Source organism: Mobula birostris, chromosome 24 (assembly GCF_030028105.1).
Source record: "Mobula birostris isolate sMobBir1 chromosome 24, sMobBir1.hap1, whole genome shotgun sequence".
Taxonomy (NCBI): Eukaryota; Metazoa; Chordata; class Chondrichthyes; order Myliobatiformes; family Myliobatidae; genus Mobula; species Mobula birostris.
Genome location: NC_092393.1, coordinates 37,342,578 through 37,355,769, shown reverse-complemented (window position 1 = coordinate 37,355,769; position 13,192 = coordinate 37,342,578). Strand labels below are relative to the sequence as shown.

Here is a 13,192-nt window from a genome sequence, read left to right as displayed (position 1 = left end):
GTTATGATAAATTATGTGTTTATAAACCAGAGGCCAAGCAAACCCTTGACTTTGCATTGTTCTATGGTGGAGAAGTATATTGCTTAGCACTGTTTCCTGTGATGCCAAAATTAACTTGTTTTGGGATAGGTTAGCTACTGGAGCTTTCTTGTTTCTGCTCTGTGGCCTACCTTTCTGACCCAGGACTTTGATCTCAGTGTGGAGATGCCCTGTGGCAATGAACGGGGAAGGTACTTCTCGTGCGGTCTCCCAGAAAATCCTCCAAACTGACTGGAGGGACAATTGAACCAACAGCAGCATCCTCTCCAGTCAAGTAGCGTTAATCTGTTTCTTTATCAGTTGTTAATGTTATGGAGCAAAGGAAACAAAAAAATGTGGTTAAACATATTTTTTCTTGATCAATATTTAACCTGTAGGCAATATTTATCCTCGCCATTCACCTTGATTGGCAAGGATCGCATACACTCTTTGATAACACATGTGTTATACACATTTAGAGGTAAGGTACAGCATCTGTATCCAATGCACAGAGTTTTCAACATTGAGCCAAAGGAGCAAATGTTGGATTGTATCGACAGATGTGAACCCTGTGAGGAGCTCATAATGTATGATCTCCTGACCATTCCCTCAATAATCCTGGAAGAATCTTAATGGAGTCATCTGCCTCCAGGGCACTATTATGGGCACTAACTGGCCTGTACCTAGAAAATTATCTCCATATGCGTTAAGGAGCAGACTATTTAGTCTAATATTTATAGCAGTGATGAGAATGTTTTTAATAAGAAGAGAAAGTTATTATACTTGTTTGCTTCCTTTCCCATGCTACCTTATCTACTCAAGTCCTAGAAACATAGAAATATAGAAAACCTACAGCACAATACAGGCACTTTGGCACACAAAGCTGTGCCGAACATGTCCTCACCTTAGAAATTACCTAGGGTTAACCATAGCCCTCTATTTTTCTGAGCTCTATATACCTACGTAGGAGTCTCTTAAAAGACCCTATTGTACCTGCCTCCACCACCGCCTCCGGCAGCCCATTCCACACACTCACCACTCTCTGCGTAAAAAACTTACCCCTAACATCTCCTCTGTACCTACTTCCAAGCACCTTAAAACTGTGCCCTCTCATGCTAGCCAGTTCAGCCCTGGGGAAAAGCCTCTGACTATCCACACAATCAATGCCTCAAAAGCAACAACAAAACCTTTGGTGTAAACTATAGGCACCAGCTCATCAATTTGGAAGATTTGTCTGGCTAAGTAGTTGCTCTTGTGTTTTATGGCTGCCTTGCTATCTATTCTGCTATTTGCCCAGTGTATAATATGTTGACCTTAAAAATAAATACTTTATTGATCCAGAGTGGGAATTTCTTTGTTACAGCAGCAATATTTAAAAACACACTTAACAGAGTGCCGACTTAACTCATAATAAATCCAGGATAATAATATACCAATAATAATTTACCAATGTGCAATAATAATGCACAAAATAATAAAATGGAGACTATTGTACTCCTGTCGCATAGAGATGAACTGTTGCAAATGATTATTGCATTTAGTAGGAAAGTACTTGATTGCATTCTTTTTTCACTTCAAAGAATTCTTCTAAAGTCAAGTGTATCCTTTTTAAAGTCTACTGATGACACTTTAAAATCTTACAAGAACATTTAAATTTTGATGATTGTGCAGTTCGAGCAGTTCAAATTAAATGCAGTATTTTAACTCCAGTCTTGTGCTTTTCCTGAATAATGTCAAAATCACCATTATATATGTTTTTTCCCTTTTTTTCTGCCTCTTTCCTATTTGGAGTAGGTAAAGTTATAAGCAGAAATAGCTTATGAACTCACCTGTTTGTCCTTAAAGCATTGAGCGCATTAATCTGTTCACTTCAGTATAGTACACTATGCTGTAAACAAGTAAGTCTTTAATTCCCCCAAATACTGAAAATTCTCCATGAGGATGTGATGACAGAATGCTTTATGGATACTTGATAAAATATAAATGCTTGAGTTTAGTACTGAATAACCTCTATGCGTCTTTTGCAAATGTTGCCTATGTCAATATTTGGCACTACTGCAAGTTTAAAAATAGGGATTGAAAGAAAATCCAGCCGGTACCAACAAGCTACTGCTGCTGGAGATGACTATTGTTAAGTCTATTTCGAATGTTCTTATTTGTATGGAAATTATCGCAATCAGGCTGAACCTATGAGTGAGGTAGATAGATATTTTTGTTATGCAATTTGCTTCATAATATTTTCTTTGAAGGTTGACATTCTGTTCTGTTGTTATCTTGCAGTTGATCCTAAAGCTAAGGTACTCCTCTGGGCCAGTTGAGCAATCCTCCCCCCTCCCCAGCCCCAGTTGCCTTGGAGATAAGTCAGCTGCAGCATCCTTATCCCCAACCGCAGTCTTGAGTAGAGCCATGAAATTTCAGGCCAGCAGATAGTATTGTTAAATGCAGTACTCCTTAATTTGCCCCAATGGGTCTTGTTACCTGCGACCTAACAAAGATGGCATCACAGCAAGCCAGCCTAAAATGTCTGCCATTCATTGATAATTAACCAGAATCTACCTAGAGAGAAAAAAACAAGGGATCCTGCAGATGCTGGAAATCCAGAGCAACATAAACTAAATGCTGGCAGAACTCAGCTGGTCGGGCAGCATCTATGGAAATGAATAAATAGTGAATCAGAATCAGAATCAAGTTTAATATCACCAACATGTGTCATGAAGTTCAGAATGAGGGGTGACAGTTTGAGGATAAAGGGGAAGCCTTTTAGGACCAAGATGAGGAAAAACTTCTTCACACAGAGAGTTGTGAATCTGTGGAATCCTCTGCCACAGGAAACAGTTGAGGCCAGTATTTAAGAGGGAGTTATATATGGCCCTTGTGGCTAAAGGGATCAGGGGGTATGGATAGAAGGTGGGTACAGGGTTCTGAGTTGGATTATCAGCCATGATCATACTGAATGGCAGTGCAGGCTCGAAGGGCTGAATGGCCTACTCCTGCACCTATTTTCTATGTTTCTATGTTTCTATGAAATTAGTTGACAGTACGATGCAATACATAATAATAAAGGAACTGTGAACTATAAAAACCGTGTATTATAATATAACTATTTTATACTGTATATATAAAATAGTTAAGTTAAATAGCAGTGCAAAAATAGAAATTAAAGAAGTCATGAGGTAGTGTTCATGGGTTCAATGTCCATTCAGAAAGGGGAAAAAACTGTTCCTGAATCACTGAGTGGGTGCCTTCACACTTCTGTACATCCTTCTTGAAAGTAACTTGGATGTATTTGTGTTCCTCAGCAGTAGCAGAGTGAAACGGGAGTATTTGATGGTTTCTATCAGAGCTGCTTGCACGAGTCCCCTTGATTATGGCGCCCGGAAGTGCAGTGCCCTCCCTCAGGACTGGAAAGGAAGGGGGAGGAAGCCAGGATAAAAAGGTAGGAGGGGAAGGGGAGGAGGATAAGCTGGTAGGTGATAGGTGAAGCCAGGTGGGTGGAGGAGGAGGAGGGTATTAAGTGAGAGGCTGGGAAGTGAAAACTGGAAAAGGCAAAGAGCTGGAGAGAAAGGAATCTGACAGGAGAGGAGGGTGGTTAATGGGTGAAAGAGAAGGAAGAGGGGCACCTGGGAGATGAGGCAGGCAGGTGACCAGAAGAGGTAAGAGGGGAGCCAGAGTGGGGAAATGAGAAGAGGGAAGGGGAGGGGAAAAATTACCAAAGCCACTGCGAGCACCAGATGACCCCAACAGATTTGCATGTGAGGTGTTGCATCACCAAAGACTGTTCCACATAGCCAACAAAAAGACAGGCATATTGTGACTTCATTTTATCCCCCATCATTCAGTCCCATTCCACCTATATCAGCGACACTTCTCATGCTGTCAGTCTCAACAAGTTTCAATTCCCTGGCCCTGATTGCCTCATTTTCACAATGGATGTTCTGTCCCTATACACTTCTATACCCCAATCAAGAAGGCCTTAAAGTTTTTGCTTCTTTCTTGGCAACAGACCCGACTATTTCCCCTCCACCACCACCCTCCTCCATCTGGGGGACAGGTCCTCCCCCTCAACAATTTCTCTTTTGGCTCCTCCCACTTTTTCTTACTCAAGGTGTAACCAAGGGCTCCCACAAGGGCCCCAAGCTACAACTGCCTTTTCATTGGCTACGTGGAACAGTCCACGTTCCAAGCCTTCACTGGTAATGCTCCGCAACTCCTTCTGCACTACGTTGACGACTGCATCAGGGCTGATTAATGAACCCATGCTGAGCACGTCAATTTCATCAACCTTGCCTCTAGCTTCCACTCTGAACTTAAATTTACTCAGTCTATTTCTGGCACCTCTCTCCCCTTTCTCTAGCTCTCTGTCTCCGTCACTGGAGACAAACTGTCTAGCGATACCTTTTATAAACTCACTGATTCCCAAGGCTATCTTGACTATTCCTCTTTACATCTTGTCTCCTGTAAAAATGCCTTTCCCTTTTCTCGGTTCCTTCGTCTCTACCTCATCTGTTCCCAGGATGAGGTTTTCCTCTCTAGGACATCAGAGGTGTTCTCCTTCAAAGAACAGCTTTTCCCTTGCTCCACCATCCATGCTGCCCTCACCCTCATTGCCTCCATTTCCTGGACATCAGCACTCCCTCCATCTTCCCACCGTTTTAACAAGGATAGAATTCCGCTTGTCGTCACCTACCTCCCCATGAGCCTCCACATCCAACACATCGTTCTCCACAACTTCCGTCATCTTCAAAGGGACTCTTACTACCAAACTCATCTTTACCTCCACCCCCCCCCTCCCCATTCTTTGCCTTCCACAGGGATCACTCCCTCCATGATTTTTTTTGTCCATTGGTCACACTAACCTCCCTTTTGGCACTTATCCTTGCAGGCTTCCTCAGTGCTACATCTGCCCATTCAATTCCTCCCTCATCTTCATTCAGGACACCAAAAAGTCCTTCCAGGGGAGGCAACACTTCCATGCAAATCTATTGACTATTGAATTGAATTGACTTCATTTCTTACATCCTTCACGTACATGAGGAGTAAAAATCTTCATGGTATGTCTCCATCTAAATGTGCAATGTGCAATCATAGTAATTTATAATAAATAGAACAATCAATGTAATATAGAGTACAGTGAAATCAGTGTGAGTTCATCAGTCTGATGGACTGGTGGAAGAAGATGTTCCAGAACCTGCTGGTCCTGGTTTTTATGCTATGGTACCGCTTCCCAGATGATAGCAGCTGGGATAGATTGTGGTTGGGATGGCTTGAGTCCCCAATGATCCTACGGGGCCCCTTTTACACACCTGTCCTTGTAAATGTCCTGAATCATGGAAGTTCACAACTACAGATGCGCTGGGCTGTCCGCACCACTCTCTGCAGAGTCCTGCGATTAAGGGAGGCACAATTCCCATACCAGGTAGTGATGCAGCCAGTCAGGATGCTCTCACTTGTGCCCCTGTAGAAAGTTCTTAGGATTTGGCGACTTCTATCAAACTTCCTCAACTGTCTGATGTGAAAGGGGTACTGTTGTGCCTTTTTCACTACACAGTTGGTGTGTGCAGACCACGTGAGGTCCTCAGTGATGTGGATGCCGAGGAACTTGAAGTTGTTTACCCTCTCAGCCCCAGATCCATTGATGTCAATAGGGGTTACCTCCGTCTCCATTCCTCCTGTAATCGACAACCAACCCCTTTGTTTTTGCGACATTGAAGGAGAGGTTGTTTTCTTGACACCACTGTGTCAGAGAGGTTACTTCTTCCCTGTAGGTCACCTCGTTATTGTTTGAGATAGGGCCAATCAATGTAGTGTCATTGGCAAATTTAATTAGCAGATTGGAGCTGTGGGTGGTGATATAGTCATGGATATACGGGGAGTAAAGGAGGGGACAGTACACAGCCCTGAGGGGCTCCTGTATTGAATGTCAGAGGGTTGGAGGTGAGGGAGCCCACTCTTACAAACTTTCCTTTATGGATCCTGTCCATCAGAGAATGATCTGTCTACTGTATCTGGTGCTCCTGGTGCAGCCTCCTCTGCATTGGTGAGACCTGACCTACACTGGAGAACAGCTTTGTCAAACACAATCTCCATCCACAACAAAGTGGAATTTCCGGTGACCAACTAATTCAATTCCTATCGCCATTCCCATTCGAACATGTTGGTCCATGGCCTCCTTGTCTGCCACAATGAAGCCATTCTCAGGTTGAAGGAGCAACACCTCATATTCTGTCTGGGCAGCCTCCAACCCGAGAGTCTGAATATTGATTTCTCCAACTTCTGGTAATTCTTAACACTCATACTTCTCTACTCTGGGCTCTTAGCTGTTCCCCTCTCCTGCCTGTCACCTCGTCCTGGTGCCCATCCCCATTCTCCCATGATCCACTCCTGTCTTCTATCAGATTCCTTCTTCTCCTGCCCTTTCTCTTTTCCATTTACCATCTCCCAGTATCTTACTGCATCACCCCTCCCCCACCCACCTGGCTTCACCTATCACCTTCCAGCTTGTCCTTCTTCCTCTCCCCTCCCCCCCACACCCCCTTATTTTGGCATCTTTCCCCTTCCTTTCCAGTCTAGATGTAGGGTGTCAGCCTAAAACGTTGATTGTTTATTCATTTCCATAGACGCTGCCTGAGCATCTAGGCTACCTAGAAATATCAGTTACATAATATTGCTTTTCTTTATGACTGCAGGGGTTTACTTTTTGCCACAATTCCCTTTACACTTCAAACCTGTATGTACACCTACTTTCTGAGATAATTTAATTTCCCCATGACATGCGAATATGTGATAGTTGTGAGGGAGACGTGGTGGCAGCAGGAAATAGATTGAGATCTAAATATTGAAGTATAAATGACATTTATGTAGGACTAGAAGCTAGGGAAGGTTGGAGGAGTGGTTCTGTTAATCAATGATGCTGCTAGCACAATAAAGAGGAACGATCCAATTTCAGGAAACCAGGATGCAAGAGGCTTTGGTGAGGATGGGAAATGATGAAGGCAGCAGGTCACCAGACTACATCGAGGCCACCTGACAGTAGCCACATCGTATTAAATGCAGCATATAAGGAAGGAAAAATTAAGAGTACAAGACAAAACCAGCCAAAAAAAAAAATAAACTTAAGAATTTCTATAAGTGAAGTTCTAATACATGGAGTATAATGTGGGAAGATGTGAAATTATCCATTTTGGCAGAAACAATGAGTGATTTAGATCTTTCAGATGCAGCAAAACCTGACACATGATTTGTAAAGTCTGCTAGTATAGTGCTTAATATTGTTTACTGCCAAGGGTATCAAGTACAAAAGTGGCCAGATTATACTTGAGATGTGAGAGATTACCAGTTTACATGGAATATAATGTATAGTGATTTGCTTTAAAGCAGAATGCTTAAGTATTGTAAGTAGTTAAAAGATCTTCTGGACTATGAAAAGGCCGACTGTCTTTTGAGAAAAGGTTCAACAGGCTAGGCTTGCAAATCTAGACACCGAAGAGGAGACGTGTTTGAAACATAAGATCCGAGGGAATGTAATGGGAATACTTTCACTTCTGGGAAAATCTAGAATTTGGGGTGGGGGATGGGCACTGTTTAGCAACAAATGGATGTCTAATTAAGATAATGATTTTTTTTCAGTGAGCCCCGAGGGTTTTGTAGCACTGTTTATTAAAGTGAAGCAGACGTAAAGTCCTTGAAAAATTAGGGAAAATTATTTAGATTTTTGATAAGCAAGCCGGAGGCTTTGTACTGATGGCTTGGCGGTCAGGTCATCCATGAATTTACAGGACAGAGTAGGCCTGAGGCCTAAGGGCTATAATGGCTGCTTTCTCATTCTGATGGGTTCACTTTACCATTTTCTGATGTGCAAATGTCATTTTCCCTGACAATACTGAATGTAACAATGGAAAGCTTTACGAAGTGATGCGTTTGTTATAGCTGCAGCTTCCAAGCATAAAGAGGATAAAAGGTTCCATTATGTATTGTATGCTTGGATTCAAAATCACCAAGGAAGTTTACGGAGTCATGTTTAGCCTTTTTGTATATGAGGATAAGAACACCCATGTTAAACTAAATTCCTGACCGGTGAAATGGAGCTGTCTTTTTAGAAGTATCAGAAAATTTCACTTGTGTTCAGATGTGGTTTTGCTCAGAAGAGTGCAGAAAAGTAAAATTAATTCTGATCAGAGGATGAAGCATAGGAGGCTAGATGAAACCTGCAGCAGAGTATACCACTTAAATCGTTGTGAATTGATGTTTTATTGGATGTTGATAATACAAACTGCATTGCCTCACCTCAAATACATATTAAAGTGTTCCTTGTACGATCAGTCTAGAAACCTGGGATATAACAGGAGGTAGGAATCAATTACATTCTCATGAGGAAATAGTTTAATGGCTATTAGTGTATAACCAAAAATTGACTGACATCAGCCAATCCTTTCAGACCTCTAACCAGCTAAAATTACTCTTAAAATGCAACTAGTTCTGCTTTAGAAAAAGAATTTTAAACAAGTTTCAGGTGTTGATTTTTATTAAAACATAACATACATGAATATGGCCCAAGGTAGCTGTCTTACAAAACAAAGGAAAAAAAAATAAGCCACAAAATACATGAAAAGAAATTTAATGACATTTGCTAACAACTGTTCGAACAGCAGAACTGGCTGATGTTCACAAATACACGGAATGTTCTTTTTTCCATGTCAAGATAACTGTCACATTAACTCAAAGCATGATCCTTACAGAGTCCCTCTGTAAATTTGACCTCTTTGGAAATATCTCAGCTACAGGTTCTACTGGGAGAAAAATGTGGCACTTGCAATACATGCACCTAATGCTTCACCAGAATATTCCAGTTTATTAAATAGTAATGGGTTCGTTCACCATCCACATGAAATGCTCAAAGCTTTGTGGCCCTTTGTGCGTTTATTTTGCAGAGGTTTTTCTGCAGAATCAGTGCCTTAGCCCGAAGGTGCTTCAGAAATATCAGCTACTAAACTGGAGAAGTTAGTAAATAATTAATGGGGGGGGGGTAGGGGAACTAATGTCTAGTGAGTTGGAGAAGGATCTTGGGAGTAACTGTATGAAAATGAAATGTTTTCCGCTTTCTCTGTGAAAAATAGCTATGGTTTTTGCTTTACATGAGTGACAGGGCATCAATGGTTGTTTAATGAAACCCTGTTTTGGCTGCCTTACATGGTATGCAATTTCAAGTCTTTCAAATTTCACTTGGCCTATGTTCCACTAGTCAGAGAAAAGTAAAATTTCTGCAGCTACCAATATTTGTCGTAATGGGACATCAATGGCAACTTCCCATTTCCCACAAAAAGCCTCACTCTTATGGTTTTTCCAAAGAGCAACTTTCCCAATCCAGACAAACCAAATGAACTGATGAGAGATTGCCAAATCCTAAAATCATTTTCTTCTGCCTTGAAACCAGGCACATAACAACTGATTATTCCAGATCAATCTGGTCATACTTACTGTAATGCCAATCTTCACTACTGGGGGAGGAAAAAGACCGTCTTTATTTCATTCCACACACAAAAACACAAATATTTTATAACTTTTCTCCCATACTGTAAACATTACTTCCATAAAAATACAGAGGAATGGGTCATGCTTTTGATAGTTTCCACATTACATCATTCTTTTACAAGCTATTCCAATGGACAAATTAAAAAACTGAAGCATCATTGGTTTCTATTTCCTCATAGACAATGAACATCTCAGAAATAGGTCAGTCAGTTTTTCCTTGTTTGCCCGTATTGGTCCAGCCACGTATCAGTTTTTTTTTTGCTCTATTAAGCACTATATTTACTGCTCTGAATTTCAACTAAGCCACATAAAATTACAGCTTTTGCAACAAATTCATTTTGTGAAGAGACTTAATAGCTGTACAATCTATTCCACGCGGTAGAAACCACAGTCAAATTAACAGTACTTTGATATTTTCTTCAACCCTCCCGAGCGGCAACTCGTGGCTCAGCCAATGTGTTATGGATGATGCTGACGACAGAATCCACTGACGCCCCCTTCAGGAAAGTCCAGTGATCTCCTTCAATGACATGAATTAAGACCATGCCATCACAAACCTGGAAGTGGAAGTGGAACAAAATTAATCTCCTTCACTGCAGAAATATGGGAGTGCAAATGTCAGTTATGCAGCACATAAACAGGCCCTGTAGCCCAAATTGTCCATGTTAACCAAGGCATCTCCCTGAGCTACGCCCATTTACCTTGATTTAGTCCACATCTTTTAAAACCTTTCCTATCGTGAGATGATGGGACTTTCGAGACTTTGAGACTTCTTTTTTTACTGTGCCCATGGTCTGTTCTTCATCAAGTTACGGTATTGCTTTGCACTGTTGTTAATATATGTTACAATTATGTGGGTTTTGTCAGTTTTTTTTTTAGTCTTGGTTTGTCTTGTGTTTCTGTGATATCATTCTGGAGGAACAAATTGTATCATTCCTTCATGCATGTACTACTAAATGACAATAGAAGAGGAGTGCGTGTCCTCATAATCTAATCTAACCATTGTTCCTGTTGCGATGGTGAGGATAAGGGAATGGACTGGGCTGATGGAAATTTCTATACTATCCAAGTACTGGGAACTGATTAAGGTGCTTTTAGAAACTGTGACATCTATAGCTAAAACATTTACATTACTCATTTTGTAACACATGGTCAATTAACTTCCCTGTCCACAGAGTTAATGATGCAATTGAGGGGCTCATCTTCTGATTATCCCAACTGCTCTGCCAGCAACAGATCCTGGATCACTATCTATTTCAGCATATACTGGGAAGTAACGTATGTAAAGTACATTTTACATCATTTCCATTCTTCTATACAAACTGTAATAAATCACCCTCTGGGATGTGGGTAGAGAAATCCCACTTGTAGAGAGACTTGATAACTTAAGATCCCACCTTTTTTTTTGAAATCATCAGTAAATCTGAGAAAGAGCACTTAGCCTCTTCAAAGTTTTATAACACTTTATAAATACAGTAGATTGTTTTAATTGGGACATATCAGGACGAGTACATTCTGGCCCAATTAAGCGACTTCCCTAATAAACTCAAGTACCATGAAAATAGTTAAAAAGGTTAAAAAAAAACTCAGTAACAAATCATATATTTAAATGAAATACAGAATTAGAACATTACCAATATTATTCTAGTATTATAAAATTATGTACTGATTCCCAATTATGGATAGAGGAATTCATCCAGTGTACATTGCTGTGTTCTTTACATCGACTGTAAATTAACAGAATCAGTGCAGACACCTAGTGCAGGCAATGAATTTCCTTCAACGATTGTATCTTCCAAACTTTCATTACCATTGTAACATTCAAGATGATTGTTGATACCATCTAATTTGTTGAAGTAGTGAAATTGTTTCATTTTCATTCCTGGCCATTTCTGGCATCTCCAAGCCTGAATGCTTGAAGCCGTAATGAGCAAAACAGTTCTGTATCGCCTTACTACTTTTTTTCTTGCCAGCTATCAGTGGCAAAAGTAACTGCTTTTTGAACACAAACACATGCAAATGATGTTATTTAAAAGATGTTCACTCTAAGCACAGTGTAGTATCTGACAGCCACAAAAGTGCATGCAACTGATGCCAGTTACTGTTCGGCCAGTCCTGTCCCAAAATAAGTGGTACAGAGTCCCAAATAAATGGTTAGTTTTTGTTTTTTTTAAAGAAAAAAGTTGTCCAAAATAAGCAGCTGCCCCGATTAACTGTAGCCCAATTAACCAGAATCCACTTTAAGTGCAACATCAGCACACATGCAAACATCCCATATTACTGATTGTCAATACAAAAATGATACATTTATCTCAACTGTGGCTAACCAGCAGAAAATATGCTAGCTATGCACATTTTCTGGTTCCCCTTTAATTATCCTGTCTATGATATCTGCCAAGAAACTCTTTCATAATACCATTTGGTCTTATATTAACTCAAAAACTATAGATGCCAGCATTTTGCTGCTGACAGATGTTTGACTACTTGTCTATTGGTCTTTTGATGTGTCTCCCTCCAATGGTGGGTGTGTGCACGTGTGCACGTGCGTTTTCTTTCTCCCACCCCCAAGTTCTATGGGGCCTTCCCTAATTCCAAGCAAATTTGCTATGCTGCTACTCTTCAACTTTGTCGTTTGGATGTATGAGAATTGACATCTAAATTTAGACTTTGAAAGACCAATGACATTTGAAGAGCACACTCCTTAAGAAGCAAATGCCAAAGTACAGCAAGCTCTTTCAGGTATCTTTCCCCTCAATTCAAGTCACCAGATTAAAAAGGGTGGGGGGGGGGCAGGGGAAGGAAGAACATTTTGTTTAACCATTGTTTTTAATAGATTTGAGCTCCTTTTCAGCCCAGAGCCACCAGACTGTATACCATGCATACCTGTGTAACACCCTGGGAAAGGCTTCACTGCTAACACAATGGTCTTTTTGCGGAAGCAGTGTTTGGGTTACAGTTACAGATTATGGATGCTTTGGAATGTGATCTGCCCAATGAGGGGAGTGCGGTTTTGAGTTGTGTGCCTGACACCGGTGTGAGCTGGGCCTTTTTGTTCGGCGGGAGATGAAGAAAGAAGATGCTGGGGCAAACCGGTTGTAGGATACGACCCAGTGGGAGACCCGTTTGTTCGAGATGGATTGCAAGCGATGTTCAGAAGGTGCTGTATGCTTTCATGCAGACTGTGGGCCCAGCGCGGGAGTGACAGACAAGTTCAAGATGAGCTCCAGCTTATGCAATTTTGGCTGTTAGATTATAATGGGCCCTTTGCACTTTTTCTTTACTAACCCTTTAGTTAAGATTCATAAATACAATTCCTTTAATCATATGCAGTGTGCTGTCTGTTATTTCTTGGCACTGAGTTGTAACAGGGTAACAAATTACATAGCATCCATACAAACCAGGGCTTGGGGTGGGAGAGCCATCTCAATCTCACGGGTTTGACGGAACCAGAGTGCGTCTTCCCTAGACTTATGCAGCCAAGGAAAGCAGGTGGTTTCATAGGGGAAAAGGCCATGGCAGATAAGGCATGAGGGAAAATACAACATATTTATATGCCCCCCTTTAACATAGCAAAACATCCAAAAGTACTTCACAGCACTTTTTCCAAACAGTAATAATGAATCATAAAAGGTGATGTTTGGGTAGA

At 41.0% G+C, this 13,192-nt stretch overlaps 1 protein-coding gene across 2 annotated transcripts in view; it reads right to left on the bottom strand.

The window, feature by feature from the left end:
• Positions 1-8,521: 8,521 nt before the first annotated feature.
• Positions 8,522-13,192, bottom strand: part of fasn (fatty acid synthase) — an 81,685-nt gene continuing 77,014 nt past the window's right edge. For both annotated transcript variants that reach the window (XM_072242675.1, XM_072242676.1), the window contains exon 43: positions 8,522-10,103. In XM_072242675.1, the coding sequence (XP_072098776.1) occupies positions 9,966-10,103 (138 nt within the window). In that variant the 3' untranslated portion in view covers positions 8,522-9,965. The remainder of the gene's footprint in view (positions 10,104-13,192) is intronic.